The sequence below is a fragment of the Macrotis lagotis genome, chromosome 1 (assembly GCF_037893015.1).
Source record: "Macrotis lagotis isolate mMagLag1 chromosome 1, bilby.v1.9.chrom.fasta, whole genome shotgun sequence".
NCBI classification, from domain to species: Eukaryota; Metazoa; Chordata; class Mammalia; order Peramelemorphia; family Peramelidae; genus Macrotis; species Macrotis lagotis.
This window is the reverse complement of record NC_133658.1, coordinates 346,263,064-346,281,679: the sequence shown is the minus strand read 5'-3', so window position 1 is coordinate 346,281,679 and position 18,616 is coordinate 346,263,064. Positions and strand designations below refer to the sequence as shown.

The 18,616-nt window shown below is 37.5% G+C and overlaps 1 protein-coding gene across 1 annotated transcript in view; it reads left to right on the top strand.

The window, feature by feature from the left end:
* Positions 1-6,400, top strand: part of LOC141498670 (bactericidal permeability-increasing protein-like) — a 31,556-nt gene extending 25,156 nt beyond the window's left edge. The window contains exons 9-12 of the mRNA XM_074201860.1: positions 92-151; positions 2,617-2,787; positions 5,096-5,163; positions 6,397-6,400. Of these exons, the coding sequence (XP_074057961.1) occupies positions 92-151; positions 2,617-2,787; positions 5,096-5,163; positions 6,397-6,400 (303 nt within the window). The remainder of the gene's footprint in view (positions 1-91; positions 152-2,616; positions 2,788-5,095; positions 5,164-6,396) is intronic.
* The last annotated feature ends 12,216 nt before the right edge of the window (positions 6,401-18,616 follow it).

Genomic DNA, 18,616 nt, shown 5'->3' with positions numbered 1-18,616 from the left:
AATCATCTTTACCACCCTAAACAGAATTTTCAATTTTACCACATGACTGGATTGCAAGTCTCAATATTCTTTGTTTTTTCTCTCACAACAGGTTCCAAAGGACTGCAAATATCAGTTGATGACCAACTTCTATGGAACTCTGATCCCTGAGGTAAGCTGTTTATCCCTTTTTTGTAAGTCTTTGAATCAGTCTGGGAAGGAAGGGATTAGCTAAATTGCTAAGACTATCTCCAGTATTTCTGATCCATATCTGATCACTGGACCCAAATATCTCTAGAGGAGAAAGTGAGGTTCCTCACTTAAATCAAATTCACATAGTCCTTTTTGAGAACAAAGTGATTATGGGGTGGCTAGGTGGCACAGTGGATAGAGCACTGGCTCTGGAGTTCAAATCTGGCCTCAGTCACTTAATAATTACCTAGTTGTGTGGCCTTGGGCAAGCCACTTAATCCTGTTGCCTTGCAAAAAAACCCCTAAAAAAAATAAAGTGATTATAAGGGGGTGCCAGGATCTAGGCATAGATGTAGCTTGTTGCCTCCCCTCCTCCCTATTATTGAGAAAACAGTGCAACATACATAGTGGGTCAACAGAGCCATCTTTACCTATGAAGTGTGACTAACAGGTGTGCCCACCTGAGGTACAGGCTATACTGATAGCCTCGTATCAAATGCAATTTGAAGGCTTGTTAAAAAAGTCACTGAGACATCAATGAGCATCTCCTGATGTCAGTGGAAATAACCTATGTGCTTTTCTCATAGTTCTTTCTTGTTCCCTCTTTTACTGACTTTGGAAAAGGGAACAAACCTTTATATGATGCCTACTGTGTATCAAACATTGTATTCTTTTCTTTTTCTTTTTTTCCTCTTTTTTACAAATATTGTCCCATTTGATCCTTACAACAGAGATAAGTGCTATTATTATTCTCCTTTTACAGTTGAGGAAAATGAATCAATCAGAAGTAAAATGATTTGCCCAGGGTTATACAGGTAGTGGATGCTTAAGGTAAAATTTGAATTTAAGCCTTGATGACCCAGAGCTTTGTTCACTGATCCTCTACCTGCCTCTTGGCCTATGGAAAACTCTACCTTCTTCTTCATAACAAGCTAGCTAGAAGTGAGCTCTTCCAACTGGAATCTTCTTTCCTCCCACTCTGTATGATTAGATAAATGAATGAATGATTAAGCATTTCTTAAGTGCTATCTATAAGCCAAACACAGTGCTAAGCTCAGATAATATCAATACTACAAGAAAGGTCTCAAGGAGCTCATATTCTAATAGGAGAGATAACACACAATTTTTAACTGCAGGACAGAAAGAAAAGTCTCATGTTTGCTAGTCAAGTATATGCTACAGCCAACTCATACTATTTCATGAGGGTCAGTTATTAAATTTTCACTGTGAGCATTTATACTTCAGAAATGGAAAACACTATAAAGAAAAGCTTAATTGTTTTGTAAATTATCTAGACTCAAGAAAGTGATGAAAAAAAACTATTAATTCAAATCAAATGTAAAATGGTGGCTTAACTGTATCTTTCTCTCTGAAGACCTGGTTTTTAAATGTGTACTAGCATATACTTATTCTTAGGAATCAGCAACAAAACAGTTGCTAATGATTTTTGCCTCATAGAGTTATTTCCATCAAAAAATACATGAGAGGGTCTGGAATTTTGATGAGAACTTTCTTTTCCAGTTCTTCAGAAGCTGTGGTTCCTGAGGAGTAGGGAAGAGACCATAGCAGTCACAGAGGCACTAGACATATTGTCTTTTTACAAGGTTTACTCTTCTGAAGGATGTATGGGGCCATGGAAGCTGAGAGCAGAACTGTTGATTTGACTATGGCAGGGAATTGCTATTTCTGTGGTACAGAATACTAGACTACCTGGAGTCTTAGGATTTGCTTGATGGATTGATTGGTTTTCCTGAACTGTTTTTTTCCTTCCTCTTTTCTCTCCATTTTTTATTATAAGGGATGATCTCTGAGAAGCAATGTCGGGACATATTAAAAAATAAAGTTATCAATAAAAAAATGAAATGCTTTCAGCCCTCAAGGGGGGCATTCTCCTTGAGAAACATATATACAATCAAGTATATATAATAATTTATATATAATTAGATAATTTATATATAATATATAAGAATTTATATATAAGAATTCAGAACAAATACAAAGTAATTATGGAAAGGCATTAAGAAATAGGACAGTAAAGAAAGGCCTCTTATAGGAGGTAGCCTTAGAATAGAGCCTTAAAGGGTGCTAGATGTAGAATGAGAACATTGTAGACACAGAAAACAAACTGCAAGAAGGCCCAGAGATAGAACTCAACATATAGGGAAAATAAATAAAGTCACTTTGGTTGGGATCTTGACTGAATGAGATGGAATGGTGGGAATCATCCCAGGAAATATAGTTCAGAAACAGACTGTGAATGACTTGAAATTGGTTTTGGATGATTGGAATTGAACAAAGAAGGGAAAGTGCATTGGTGAGGTAGCTCTCTGAAGTCACTTAGTATCCTATCAGTTATGGAACTTATGTAGAAAGCTACATCATCTCCATGAGGTTTTGTGAGAGCCAAGAACTTCATTTGCTACCTCTCTTTCTTTGTCCCTGCAGCTATCCCAGAAGTTTCCTGATATGACAATGAAAATCGTCATCAACTTACCCTCTGTACCAACTGTCATCGCCAATGCTAGAAAGAAAATCGCCTTCATGTCTTCGATTTCAACTAATGTCTATGCAATGTTCTCCAACTCTTCTGTGACCCCACTCTTTACACTGAACTTGGTCAGTTTGGATTAGGCTGGAAAAGCTTATGGAGGTTGGCACAGCCTAACTGGATGAGCTTTCCTCTGTCCACATGTGTAGCATCACAAAAACAGCAATCCAGATGACAGGTTTTAAAGTCAGAGACCTAAGTTCTCTTAGCTCCAATACTAATATGTATTCTAGAAAATGCATTGAATCTGGAGGAAGAGAACCTGGCTTTAAATCCCACATTATGATCTTTGGCAAATCTCTCTCCTCTCTAGGTCTCTGTTTCTCCTTCCATAAAATGAAGAGGTCAAACTTAAGTTTTGTTCTCTTAATTTCTTAAATTTTGTTCTAGCTTTAGTCTATGCCCTTGGCTTTCTTTATGAATGTAGATAATACCCCTAACTTTCCCTGGCCCTTTTTCTTTATCTGGACATGTAGTTGAAAAATCATAGATTTATATTAGGAAGTAAAGAATTAGAGTGAAGGAATCTTAAGGGTTCTCAAGTCTACCTTTTCCCTCTCTTCCTTCCATTTTGCAGATGAGAAAACTGATGAGTAGTCAAGTGACTTGCCCAGAATCACACAATTAATAAAGTGTATGAGGTGGAATTTGAACCCAAGTATTCCTAATTTTAAATCTATTACCAGATGTATTAAACCAGGGGCTCTTCAGTTCTGTGAGATCTTGAGGTCTGGGAATTCTTTTTTTTTAAATTTGAGAATTATTTCATTACTTTTGTTTTCTTTTTAATTCTATATATTTTATGTATTGAAAAACATTATTCTGAATATAGGGCCAAAGGATTCACATAACTGATAAAAGGATCCAGGAAACACACAGAAGTTGGAGGGGCAGAGTTCAAATATTTGCTCTGCTTACTCAGTGAGAATCTAAGCAAATCACATGACATCTTTGGGTCTCAGACTGTTCAAAGTAAAATAAGAGTATTTGGATTAGATGAAGTAAAGTATCTTTTCCAATTCCAGTTCCAAATTCTTGAGCCAATGATCAAAATAATGAGGTTAAATAATATCTGGGTCACTGGATTGATATGTGTGTGAAAGATTAGATAATGGATGTAGCGATGAAAAACATTGTTGTCAAGAGGAAGCTCAAACCAATGTGACCTAACTGATCCTTCTTGGGCTAGGCATTGAGATGTATAAATAATAACACTCTCATGCCACATTGGCATTGTGCTTCATCACTTGCAGTGAGATTTGCAGTGAATATCTCATTGGATTCCCTCAATACCCTTGGGGAAAGAGGGAAAAAAATGGCTACTTTCATTTTATAGTTGAAGAAACTTCACCCAAACTATTGATATGACTTGTTTCTAATTTCACCATTAAGGAGAGGATCAAAGGACAGGAACAGAGAATAGACTTTTGGATCAATCAATAAATCAAAAACTTATTATGTGGCAGGCACTGTGCTAAAAAAGAGGAAAAAGAAAAATTTAGTCTTCAAGGAACTTAATGTTTTTCTACCCCATAAAGATTTGAGGGACTGGAGGAATGAAAAGTCAGAAATGACAAGTCAGAATTCTTACCTGGGGATGTTGGGATGGGAGAGAATAATTATTTTCCCCTCCTCAGGTTAAAAGGAGCCCAGTAAAGCCCTTAGTTCCTGAACTCTATTTTTCCCCCTTTTAGACTAGATCTATGATTTCATTAGTTTGGGAAACTCCCCCTACCAATGTAGATTTGTATCTGCTCTGCATTTATAGTTTTAGAGAGCTGCCTGGAGATATTGAGAGGTTAAATTATTTATGTAGGGTCATAACAGTGAATGTGTGAATCAGAGGGTAGAACAATCCTGACCTCAAGGTTCCCCTGATTCTGAGGTCAACTTTTTCCTAAACCTTATTTCCAAGATGACCCTAGTGCATCCTCAGAGAGTGCAGTTACAAGAGAGGAAGCAGAATCCAGTCTTTGGAATCTTTGATAATGAGATGGAAGAAATAAATCAATCAATCAATTAATATTTTAAAGCACTCATCTTATTCTGCTGAGGTTACAAAAAAAAGAGAAATTAGTCCCTGCCCCCCCAAGCAGTTTCCATTAAAAATGAGGAAAGGTTAGTTGGGTTCTAGTTGAGTTTACTATTTGAGCAATTTCTCATTCCAGAGCTCTGTAGCATTAGAATGACTCAAAGGTAATCAGTCTTTTAATTGCCCCAATCAGATTATCTCTAGTGTTCCTCTGAAGAGGGGTTTGATTTATTGGCTATTTCAATAAAATTTTCATGGGTTCTGCTGACTTCTCAAAGTCTTTTACACATCAAAGATTTCCTGATAACATGAACTAACATTATCCTTTGCTGTTTTCATTCTAGAACACAAGTGTTACCATCCACATTGCAATGAAGAATGGTTTCATTTTGGGGTACTTGGTATTTGACAGGTAAGATGACCAGAAAAACTTTTAGAGTCTAGGCTCTTTCCCCTTCTTACCTTATGAATTTGATTTATTGCCCCTTGAGGAATTCTGGTTCTTTTCCTTTTTTAAAAAAAGTGCTTTAAACATTCTTTTCTTTGAAAATTTTGCTAAAAATTCTCTTTCCTTCCATCTCCCTCACCCACTGAGAAGACAAGCAATATGATAACAATTATACATGTGAAGTCATGTAAAACATTTCCATATTAGCCATATTTCAAAAAGAAAACAGAAAAATAAAGAAGGAAAAAATTGCATTTCAATTTGCTCTCAGAGTTCATCATTATCTCTTTGGAGTAGATAGCATGTTTTTTTGTCATGAGTGCTTTTGAATTGTCTTATATCACTCTATTGATGAGAATAGCTAAGTCTTTCACAGCTAATCATCATTACAACATTGCTGTTATTGTGTACAATAATCTCCTGGTTCCTCTCATTTCATTTTGCAGCAGTTCATATAGGTCTTTCTTAAATCACCCTCATCCCATTATTTCTTATAGCATAATAGTATACCATCATAATCATATGCCATCCCTTCAGTCATTCCCCAATTGATGGTCATACCCTCAATTTCTAATACTTTGCCACCACAAAAAGAGCTGCTACAATTATTTTTGTACATATAGGTCCTTTTCCTTTTCTGTTGCTCTATTTGGGATATAGACCTAGTAGAAGTCTTGTTGTATCAAAGGGTAGGCACAGTTTTATAGTCCTTTGGGCACAGTTCCAAACTGTTTACCAGAATTTGCTGGACCAGTTCACAACTCCATCAGCAATTCACTAGTATATCTATTCTCCCTTAATCCCTCCAGCATTTGTGATTTCTGATAGGAAAGAGGTGGTACCTCGGAGTTGTTTTCATTTGCATTTTTCTAATCAATTTTGATTTAGAACATTTTTTAATATGACTATAGATAGCTTTGATTTCATATTTTGAAAACTGTCTGTTCATATCCTTTAGTCATTTGTCAGTTGGGGAATGGCTCTTTTTTAATAAATTTGACTCAGGTCTATATGCATTATATGTTCGGAAAATGAAGTCCTTATCTTAAAAACTTGCTATAAGATTTTTTGATATGACTTCATTATCGGTGATACCTGTTGGCAAAATGCAGATTCTCTGATTACTCTTTTAATTAAGCCTACTTTTGCTTTTGTTCTTTGTCATATATCATGGTTGCTATCCCTTTTTTATTTCAGATGAAGCATATTAGAGTCTGCTCTAGCTCCTTATTTTAATTCTCTAGGAGTGTGTGTCTGTTTTAGTGTGACTCTTATAAGAACATATACTTGGAGTTTGGTTTATATTCTATTCTACTATCTGCTTCTATTTTATGGGTGAGTTTAACCCATACACATTCATATTTACAATTACTGCATATTTCTTTCTATTGAATTTTCTTCTGTTTATTCTTTTTTTATCCTGTCCCTCCCCCAAAGTCTGTTTTGCTTCTTACCCCTGCCCTACATCTCTTATCCCCTTCTCCTCCTATTTCTGAGTAAGGCACATTTCTGTACACAGTTGAATAATTCTTTAAATCAATTCCAATGAGAATGAGGTTCAAGCAGTGCCTACCAACCCCCAACATATTTTTCTATCCATTGTAAAGGTTCTTCCTTGAACATCTCTTTTATGTGAGAAGATGCTCCCTATTCTACCTCTACTTTCCCTCTTCTTCTAGTACATCCCTCTTTCTTCTCCTGTAATCATTTTGAAGATCATTCCAACATAATCAATTCATCCTTATGCCTTTGGTATATATAAATTTTTAACTACTCTATTAATGATTAAGTTCTATATTCCTATATAGGGAATATAAACAGTTTAACTTCATTGAGTCTTTTGTGATTATTCTTTCATGTTTATCCTTATATGCTTCTCTGGAGTCTTGTTTTTGAATGCCAATTTTTTAAATCTAGTACTTAATCAGGAATGCTTGAAAGTCCACTATTTCATTAAATTTTCATTTTTTCTTCAGAAAGATTACACTCAGTTTTGCTGGGTAAGCAATTCATGGTTGCAATCCTGGTTCCTTTGCCTTCTGGAAATTCATATTCCAATCTCTCCACTCCTTTAATATGGAAGCTGCTAAGTCTTATGATCCTGACTGTGGCTTCACCATGTTTGAATTCTTTCATTCTGTCTACTTGAATTATGTTCTCTTTGATCTAGGAATGCTGGAATTATGCAATCATATTCCTGGGAGTTTTCTTGGAATCTCTTTCAGGAGATGATCAGTAAATACTTTCATTTTCTATTTTACCTTCTGTATCTAAAATATTGGAACAATTCTCCTTGATAATTTCTTGAAATATAATGTCTAGGATCTTTCTTTGATTATGGCATTCAGGCAGTCCAATAATTCTTAAATTATCTCTTCTTGATCTATTTTCCTGGTCAGTTGTTTTTTTCTGATAAGATAATTCACATTGTTTTCTATTTGCTCCTTCTTTTGATTTTGTTTTATTGGTTCTTGATATCTCATAAACTCATTAGCTTCTACTTGCTTGATTCTAATTTTTAAAGAATTAGTTTCCTTAGTGATATTTTGTCCCTCTTTTTCCAATTGATCAATTTTGCTTTTTAAGGAGTACTTTTCTTCAGTGAATTGTTGTGCATCTTTTACCATTTGATCATTTCTGTTTTTTTAATTTATTTTTTTATTCTCATTTTGTACAAATGTTTTTTTACATTAATAAAATATTCTTGTTTACAAGTAAACAAAATACCGCCCCCCCCCCCCCATGAATATAGATAGACTTGCTTGGGCGAAAAAAGTAAAGGGGAGAGAAAAAAAATTAAAATAAAAAAAATAATAGTAATAATTGTAGGTATGGCCAGGTGGCTCAATGGACGAAGCACCAGCCCTGGAGCCACGAGCACCTAAGCCCATATCCAGCCTTGTAAACCCAACAATCACCCAGCCGTGTGACATGCAAGCCACCTGATCCCCACTGCCCCGCAAAAACCAAAAAGAAGGAAAGAAAAGACCCAAAATAAGATAAAATAGTAATAACAGTAGGGGTGGCTGGGTGGCAGACAGAGCATTGGCCCTTGAGCCAGGAGGTCCAAATCCGGCCCCAGACACCCAAAGATTACCCTGCTATGTGGCCCTAGGCAGGCCACCCAGCCCCACTTGCCCTGCACCCTCCCCTAAATAATCATAACAAAAAATGTGCTTCAGTCTTTGTTCCAACACCAACAACTCTGTCACGGGTGGATCACATTCTTTATGATAAGTCCATCACAAAAGTTACTTCCATATTTTTCCAACTTTGCCATTGCTGATCGCAACTCCCTCCTTTCTTATTTCTCCACTACCATGTACTATATTTTCTCTCTCCTTTCACTCTGACTCTGATGTAGGGTTGCTGAGTGGCGCAGCAGACAGATCCCTGGTCCTGGGGCCAAGAAGCACTGAGGCCCCATACCACCCCTTAGGCCCAGAATCCACCTGGCCCTATGGTCCTGGGCAGGCCTTCCAATCCCAGCCCCTTGCAAGAAGTAAAAAAGAAAATGTGTTATATCTGACCACTCTCCCCCCATGGTCCATCCTCTTCTCCTTTATTCACATCCCCACCCCTTCCCCCTCCTTCTTACTCCAGATGTCTATACCCCATCGAGTATATTTGCTGTTTCCTCTCCTAGCCATCTCTGATGAGAGCAAAGGTTCCCTCATTCCCCCTTGCCTCCCCGCTTCCATATCATTGCAATAGCTCATTGTAATAAAAAAAAATCTTATTATGTGAAATATCTTGGACTATTCCCCCTCTCCTTTTTCTTTCTCCCATTCCATTTCCCTTTTTTTCTATTGACTCCATTTTTACACCATATTTTATCTTCGAATTCAGCTTTCTCCTGTGCTTCAACTATAAAAGCTCCCTCTACCTGCTCTATTAACTGAGAAGGTTCATATGAGTATTATCAGTGTCATTTTTCTATGCAGGAATACATGCAGTTTATCCTCATTAAGTCCCTCATATTTCCCCCCCTCCTCCAATCTCCATGCTTCACCTGAGTCCTGTATCTGAAGATCAAACCTTCTGTTCAGCTCTGGCCATTCCAAAAGGAACCTTTGAAATTCCCCTGGTTCATTGAAAGTCCATCTTTTTCCCTGGAAGAGGACATTCAGCCTTGCTGGGTAGTTCAGTCTTGGCTGCATTCTAAGCTCTTTTGCCTTCTGGTATATTGTATTCCAAGCCCTACGAGCTTCCAATGTAGTTGCTGCTAAGTCCTGTGTGATCCTGACTGCAGCTCCACAATATTTGAATTGTGTCCTTCTGGCTGCTTGTAATATTTTCTCTTTGACTTGGGAGTTCTGGAACTTGGCTATAATATTCCTTGGGGTTGGTTTTTTGGGATCTCTTTCTTGGGGGGGGGATTGGTGGATTCTCTCCATTTCTATTTTGCCCTCTGCTTCTAGAATATCAGGGCAATTTTCCTGTAGTAATTCTTTGAAAATGATGTCAAGGCTCTTTTCCTGATCATGACTTTCAGGTAGTCCAATAATTTTTAAATGATCTTTGCTAAGTCTGTTTTCCATATCAGTTGTTTTTTCAATGAGATATTTCACATTTTCTTCTAATTTTTCATTTTTTTGGTTTTGAAGTATTGATTCCTGATTTCTGGTAAATTCATCAATCTCCCTGAATTCTATTCTTTGTCTGAAGGATTTGTTCTCCTCAGAGAGTTTTCTTATCTCTTTTTTCCATCTGGCCAATTTTGCTTTTTAAAGCATTCTTCTCCTCAATAACTTTTTGAACTGTTTTGTCCATTTGACCTAAGCTGGTTTTTAGCATGCTATTTTCTTCAGCATTTTTTTGGATTTCCTTGACTAAGCTGCTGACTTCATTTTCATGTTTTCCCTGCATCTCTCTCCTTTCTTTTCCCTGTTTTTCTTCCAACTCCCTCATTTGATTTATAAAGTCTTTTTTGAGCTCTGTCATAGCCTGAGCCCAGTTTCTGTTTTTCCTTGGAGTCTTTAGATGCAGGAGCTTGTGCTTCCTCATCTTCAGACTGAATATTTTGATCCTTCTTGGGCTCATTTGCAAAATATTTCTCAATAGTCTTCCTCTTATTTCTCTGCTTGCTCATTTTCCCAGCCTGGGCCTGGTTTTGGGGTGCTTCCTGAGCTTTTGGGACACTCCCACAAGGGTCTCAGTGTGTGAGGCTCTGTCCTCCCTCCTGGTCTGTGAATGACCCTAAGCACCCCCCTCTGCGATGGGGCGAGGTGGGAGGGGGCCCTGTTGTTCTATGGGGGGGCCTAGATTGGGATCAGGATCTGAATGTGGTCAGAGCCCCAGAGTCCTGTTCCAGAGGCAGAGGACAGAGCTGGGCAGGCTCTCTTCACTCCCCTCCCTTAGTTCAATGGGCTCATGGCCTGGGGGCTCCTGCTTACTGGCTCTGCCTGCTTCTGTTTCCTGGTCTGGGCTGCCGAAAGACCAAGCTGCTGGCTGTGTGCCCTGAGGGTTGGTCTCCACCTGCTCACTCTGGCAGAGGTCCCCTGCTGTCCCCCCACTTTGTGCCCGGTACTCTCGGGGTGCAGCTCAGGAGACTCCCCCGCTGCTGTGAGCTGCGGTTCCCAGTGCCCTGGGGCTGCCTCTGGGAGGCTGAAGTTCTTTGGCTCTGGTGGGCCACCCCTCCAGGGCGCCACCCCTCTGACCCAGGGAGCAGAGCCTTTCTGCTCTTTTCCAGGTTACCTTGAGTAGGAGAACTGCCTCACTGGGTCCCTTTGTGGGTTCTGTCTTTCGAAAGTTTAGTTAGAATCCTTAGCTTATGAGTTTTATCAGAGAGCTCCTAAGACTCGATCCCTTCTTGCCACCATCTTGGCTCCGCCCCCCCATTTCTGTTTTTTAAGGTGTTGTTTTCTTTATAATTTCTTTGTGCCTCTTTTATCAAACTATTAATTTTCTTTTGATAATTTTCTTGCACTACTCTCATTTCTTTCCCCAATTTTTTCTTCTACCACCCTTGTTAGTTTCTTTAACTCTTTCAGAAATCTTGTTGGGCTTTGGTTCAATTAACACTTTTCTTTCAAGTTTTTTTTGGTAGTTGTTTTTATATTTTTGTCTTCTTTGGAATTTGTGTCTTGATTTTCCCTATCATTGTAATAGCTCTTTATGATCTAATTCTTCTTTTTTGTTTGCTCCATTTCCCAGCCTATTTCTTAACTTTGAACTTTAGTTAAAATTGGATTCTGTTCACCTTGGGGTGGGGTGAAGAGGTACTGTCCCAAGTTTCAGTTTTTTCCTCTCCTGCTATTTTCTAAGTTAATTCCAAAGGTCTGCAAGTTGTGGTGCTTCCAAGGTGGTATGATGCTGAGAGAAGTATAGTTACTGCTCTCCTGGTCTATACTCTGACCAGAACCCTCACTCCTTGTGGCTGATCAACAGGGCTCCTCTCTGCTCTTGAACTGTAATCTAGAACTGTGTATACATAATAAAAATTACCAATTAATGACCCAGTGCCAGCAAATGATACCCTCTAATCTCTTTCTGACCAGTTGTTTGATTTCTTTATATTCTCTGGGCTAAGTGCTCCCAAAGCTGCAGCTGCTGTGACTGCTGTGGTCATACTCCCCATTCTCACCTCCAGTTATGGTCTCAGGAAAGACTTGCACTAGACATACTTCTTAATTTTTAAGGCCAGAAAAATATTTTGTCCTGACTTTTTATTGGTTCTGTGGTTACCAAATATGCTTTGAGGTATTATTTTAAAGTTGTTTGGAAGTAAATATTGGAAAAATTCATCTGAGAAACTATCTCCCATCATCTTGACTCCTCCTAGTTCTCTTTTTGTTTTTTTTTTAAGGTTTTTGCAAGGCAAATGGGGTTAAGTGGCTTGCCCGAGGCCACACAGCTAGGTAATTATTAAGTGTCTGAGACAGGATTTGAACCCAGGTACTCCTGACTCCAGGGCTGATGCTTTATCCACTGTGCCACCTAGCCACCGCTCCTAGTTCTCTTTAAAAGAGAAGATTGAATTAGAAAAGTTCTTAAACTGTGGTCTTGAAGTTTTTCCTATGTGTTTAAAATATATATATATATATATGCATATATATATATAAAATATATAATTTAATAGATAATTGTTTCCTTCATATTCCCATGAATTTTATTATTAGTGGTAACTAGTCTTTGCTAGACTGCATCCAGCAGTATGGGGAAGATGGGATTGCAGGTCCAGAATACAGAGTTTAAGAATTTCTGAAATGCAAAGTTTTCTAACATTCTTTTAGCTTTGATGTTCTGTGAGGCGCTAGGATCCAGTCTATATGCCATAGATATGCCATGTCTAGTAGTTCATTCTGAATCACATGCTGGATTTCTAATTTCCACTCCCATTTTGAAAACCTCTATTACTAAATATAGGTCAACCAATAATGAGACTCTCTTCTGGGTACTGAAGTAAAAAAGTGTCTGGTATAGTAATGTACTGTACAATAGAAGCCCTCTCTAGGGATGAAGCATAGTATGATGGAAAGAGCACTGAATCTGGAATTAGAGGGCTTGTGTTCAAACCTTCACATTACTTGCTATGTTGGTTTTTGTCCTTTGTTAATGAAGTTTCCTCCTCTAAAAAAATGAAAGGGTTGGACTAGGTAATCTTTAAGATCTTTATCAACCTACTTTTGTAACTTTTGAGTTGTCCTTGAGGCTTTCCATTTTTCCTCCCTGCTGTCATTTCAATTAGTTTTCAAGTCTTGCCAATTCTACCATTATAACATTTGTTGCATCCCTTCCATCCTCATCACCCTCACAATCAGTATCCAAGTTCAGATCCACAATATCTCTCATCTGATCTACTGCCATAAACTCCTGATTGAGCTCCTTGTTTCTAATCTCTCCTCCGCCCAATCTATCTTCCACTCTGTTAAATAAATGTTCCTAAAATACAAGTCTGATTATATCCTTTGCTACTCAAAAATATTCTTTGACTCTCTACTGTCTCTCAGTTAAAAATAATATTCATTGGTATTGTATTTAAAACCAACAACAATGAGAATTGTCTTCCCCACCTTCATGTATTTTCCATTTTAAACTATAGTGATCCACTTTCTGTTCCCCAAGCTCTACATTCCATCATCCATCTCCAGGCCTTTGTATTGAATCCCCCCTACCCTTCATGTAAATTCCATTAAGGCAAGAACTTTTTCTTTTTCACCTTTCTATCTCTAAGATAGCACTGTGTCTAGAACATGGTAGATGCTTAACATGTTTTTGATGAATAGAATTAAATATCGTGAAGCCTTAATTAAGAATCTATTTAGTACTCTATTTCTCCCCATCATCATTTTAACAAGGTAATTTTTGCCATGATGTTTACACTTAATATCCTTTAGGTTTTTTATTTTTTTTAAAACATATTAGAGCTTAGGGATAAATATGTCTATAACTCTGCTAAATATAGAACATATTGCAACAAAGTTCCACCTTTTTCTGTGAATGAGCTTTACTTTGAAAGATCAATATAAATGGGAGCTATTCTTATTTTTATTATTATTTCCTCATACAAGTATTCCTTGGGGCAGGGAGGGGAGAGGAGGAAGGAATCGGAGATACTCTTGATTACTATATGATTCCAAGATGGAGCAGGGAACTGGCTGGGCCCAGTTATAATTGAAAAATTTAGCAAATAATGGAGTTGGAGACTTGGTATTTTAAAGAAGTTTGAATCTTTATTGTCAATAATAGTGAATATTCCTATATTATAATCAGATTCACAAAGAGCTATAGGCCCTTCCAACTGGGCTATGAGGTCAGTGGTGTAGGTATTATACCCATTTTAGAGATAAGACAACAGTCTTAGAAATGGGAAGAACTCTTAAATGTCAGAGATGGGATTCCAGATTAACTTAATTATAAATGTTTTGTCTCTGGTTTGGTTGGTTGATCCTACTCTAATGAATAGGAACTCTTTTTTTCTACAGGGGCTTTATGAAAGTTAAATACTTCTAATTTCTCTCTTCTTTCCCTAATATTTTCCACTCCAAACAATTTTTAATACTTTCCTTTAATTCCCAAAACCTTCCCCTCAAGGTAGAATATTTGAAAGGTCTGGAATTCAAGCATCTGCTTTTCTCCTCTCTCTTCTCTATCTTCTATATAGTCTCCAGATGGAATTGAAGGACTCAGATATCGGCAATTTCCAGGTGAGTCTGGGGTAGAATCAACAGCTTTCTGGACTCAAGGCTATGAGGGGAAAGTACCATGTAAACTATTAGGTGCTGTAGAGATGTGAACTACTTTGGCTAATTTCATGGTCTCCATGGGAACTGCTCTGAGAAACATATCCAGATTTATAAAAAAGTTAAGATGGGGACCAGTAGATGTATGGAAAAAATTCTTGGGACTATTTGAATTTAGATTAGAAAAGGAAAAATCTCATCTTTATTTTCACTAACCTTTAACTGAAATTTAGCATTTCTATCAATTATAAATTTAAAAAAATTCTGAGTTTTTTTCAGAGTAAAACTTGTTCTTCCCCATACTACTAGAGGGGTCTATGATACTAAAAAAGACCTCTGAATTAGATAATATCTAAATCCTATTTTTTTAAGATAATAGAAAAAATAATTGAATAATTGAATTTTTTTTACTGAGGTAAAATGGATTTAAGGAAGCTAGGTGGCACAGTAAATAAAGTGTTGAGTCTGGAGTCAGGAAGCTCTGAGTTCAAATCTGATATCAGAAACAAACTGTGTGACATTGGACAAATCTCTCAATCCTATTCGAACTCAGTTTCCTCATCTGCAAAATGAGGTGGAAAAGGAAATGGCAATCCATTTCAGTATCTTCCAAGAAATACATAATGGGTTCATGAAGATTCAGATATGACTTAAATGACTAAACAAAAATAGCAACATAAATGGATTTGGAACCAAAAGGGAAGTAAGAAGTCATCTAGTCCATCTCCTTCCTTTTATAGTCAAGCAACTTGGGGATCAGAGGGGTTAAGTAATTGGTCCAAGGACATAGATAATAAGTTACAGAGGCAGGATTTGAACCTATATCCTCTAACTTCTAACTAGAGAATTATGGTGCCTCAGCATTGCTTTGAAAATAGAAGAAATATTCTTTTCTTTTCAGAATCAAGCACACATACTTATTTTATATATAATATAAATTTATAATTATATTTCTGTATGAGGATACACATATAGCAAATAGTTGAAGACTGATTCTTTCTGTGGTAGCATTTTATGCTTATGAAACTGAGGTGATCAGCTTGATGACCACAGATTACATCTTGAACCAGGCCAGCCTTCTCACAAATATGTGACAGAACTGTCCAATCTAATTCAAATTTATTAGCATTTATTATATGGTAACTCTATTCATGGAACTATGCTAGGTATTGGGGATACTAAAGAAAATGAAAAACACTTCCTGTACTCGAGGAGCTTATATTCCATTGCCATGAATCACAAAGAGAGACTGAGTGAAGGTGTGCACCACATTTCCACTGTATGGATAGCTGCTTGAAATATTGATGATAGGTCTAAGGAGAATCTACTTTATAGCCAATGGACGATTCCATGTTGAATTATTTTATCCTTGTATGAATTTTCTTGACATTCCAGTTCTTCTTTAAATCTCAGAATTGGAAGAGAACTCAGAAGGAGTCTTACTTTAAATGAGTTACTTCTGTAGCATCTCAGATACTCCTTTCTCTTGGGTTTAAGTCAATCACTTCATTACAATTATCATTCCTTTTAGTTATCCTTTAGTTAGTTTAGAACCCAGGAATTGCAATGGTCCTTTGCTCTTCAATCCATCTCTTCAGTTCCCTCTCTACATCAGGTCATTTTGCTGACTTGTCTCTCATGGCCTTCTTCTGCTGTGGCATTTTCAGGAGGATTTCTTGTTCTGGTAGCCAGTCTTGGATTGTTTTCTCAGTTGTAGGAGGACCATACTGTTGTTGGCCAGCAGGATTTCCATTCACTTTTACAAATTGGATCACTTTGAACTTGAATTCAGCACTGTAAGAAAATCTTTTCTGAGCCATTTCTGGGCAGAACATGGCAAAAATGTAGCATAATATACCAATAACAAATATGAAACAATGAGTACAAAGACAGCAAGCACAAAAAAGTGGAAAATGGAAGTAAAAAAAAATCTACAACCACTGTTATAAGAAGCTCCCAATTTTTAGATCCAAAATTTTTCAAAAAAGGGTGTGTCTTAGACATGGTGAAATACAGTAAGGTGAGAAAAGAGGTATAGATATTATTATCCTCATCCTACAATTTATGGAAATTTATAAATTCATTGGTGCCATTCAAATGTAAGCTCTCTGAGGGCAGCAGTAGTCTTTTTTTTTTTCTATTTTATTTGTTTTCACAGAACTTTGTATATAAAGCATTGGACCTGGAGTTAGGAATACCTGAGTTCAAACTTGGCTTCAGATACTTCCTAATGTGTGACCTTGGGCAAGTCACTTAACCTCTACTTGCTTCAGTTTCCTTATCTAGAAATTGAGGTGGTTGTGAGGATAAAATGAGATAATAATTTCAAGGCACCAATAAAATGCCTTCATATAGTGAGAGCTATATAAATGTTAACTCTGATTATTATCACCATGCCCAGTGCCCAAATGTAAATGAGTTGTAAAAAATTAATAAATCCTTGTTAAATGACATTTGAGAAAATTGAGGCCCCCAGAGAGGAAGGAGAGTTGCCAATGGTCACATAGCCAGGAAGGGGAAGAATCAGGATTTAAACTAAGTCTACTAAATGATGGGGTAGGGTCTTTTTCTGCTGAATTGCTTTCTTTTTGTTCTCTGAATGGAAAACTCTTTTCTTCCCTTCAATTGATTAGGGTGTGGTGGAGGAGGGGAGGGCATGGCAATCTATAATCTCATGTGGAAAAGGGATGAAGCTCTCAGGGAGAAGGGAGATGGGGGTTCATTAGGCTACTAGAATTGGCTGATTAGAAACTTTGGCCATTAACCATCTCTTCTTTCTTCTCTCTGTTCCCAGGTTTCTATACTAAATGACACTTTTACTTATTACCTCTCCGAAATTTGGATCCCTATGATTAATGGTAAGAAGCATTGGAGAATTGGTTGGCCCTAGATCCAAATGGAATCCATGGAAAGAGCGGGCTTTACTCATTCCCTGTCAGGCTCTAGCTAATGATTCCCATTTCTACAGTTCTCTAATGTTTATCAAGCACTTTCCTAACACCAGCCCTGTGAGATAAATAATACAAAACAAAATGTGCTTACATTCTATTGGAGTAGATAACATGTGCACATAGAAATATAAATAAAAAATATACAGTGGCACTAACTGCTGGGAGTGGGAGGAGAGTAGCAGGGGACCCTGAAAGACCTTGTGTGTGGGGGGTATAAACCTAGAAATTCCAAGAGACTGAGGACCCTCATATTCTTCAAGGTCAGTCAATCTGGAGAGGAGCAGTAAGTGGACCAGTGAGTGCTCAGTCCACTGTAGCTTTCTGAGTTGAACCACAATGAGGAGTTCACAACAGTGGGCTTTCTTGGTTTTTCAATGCTCTCCAATTGTTAGAGGTTGTCCAGATGGCATGTGACATAGAATGGGATAGTAAAGATAGGTCTATCTACTCAGAGTGGTAGGCACCAAAAAATGAATTTTATTCCTATTTATTGCTGATCACGTTAAGGTAAAATATGTTACCTAGCTTGAATGCCCAATACAAGTGTTTCTTGCTATCACTGATTCCCCCTCTCTAATCCTCTCTCTCCAACCTCCTCTGCCCTTACATAGTTTGTTTCACTCTAATGCACAGAACATGCAGTACTGTACATCAAAGCTATTTGTTACAATATACTGCTAAATTTTCTCTCTCCCCCTCTCCCCCACCAACCAGACTATAAGCTCCAAGATGGCAGGATTTGGTTCTTATTGGTTGAAATTTCAACTTTACAATTCTTTTTGTGTCTAACATAGGACACTACATGCAAGAGGTGCCAAATAAATGTTTCTGAAATATTGTATGTTCAAAGGACTAGTTAGGAGTCAGGATTTGGGTTCAAATCCTTGCTCTTCTGCTTACTTGGCAAGTCATGGATTTTTCCTGGGCCTCAAGTTATTCTCAACTGAAAAAAATTAAACGATATTTTTCCAGCTCTAATTTTAGGCTCTTAAGACATGAGTTGACTCTAAGGAGTTAATAGAGGACTTTGGCAGACAAAAAGTTTAACCGACTCAAAGGTACATCCATGGATCCCTCATTGTGTCCCTTTTTCCTACTTTGTTCCCCCCCTGAAAAATTATTACCTTTTAGAAATTGCCAACTTGGTATTAGAGAATAGCATGTAGATTCTGCTTTTAGTATCTCCTGCAGCATTGTTTCTTGCATCTGTCCATCTTTCTCACATTATACTGTTTTCCTTTTCAGAGAAGCTGGAGAAAGGATATTCTCTACCTATACCCA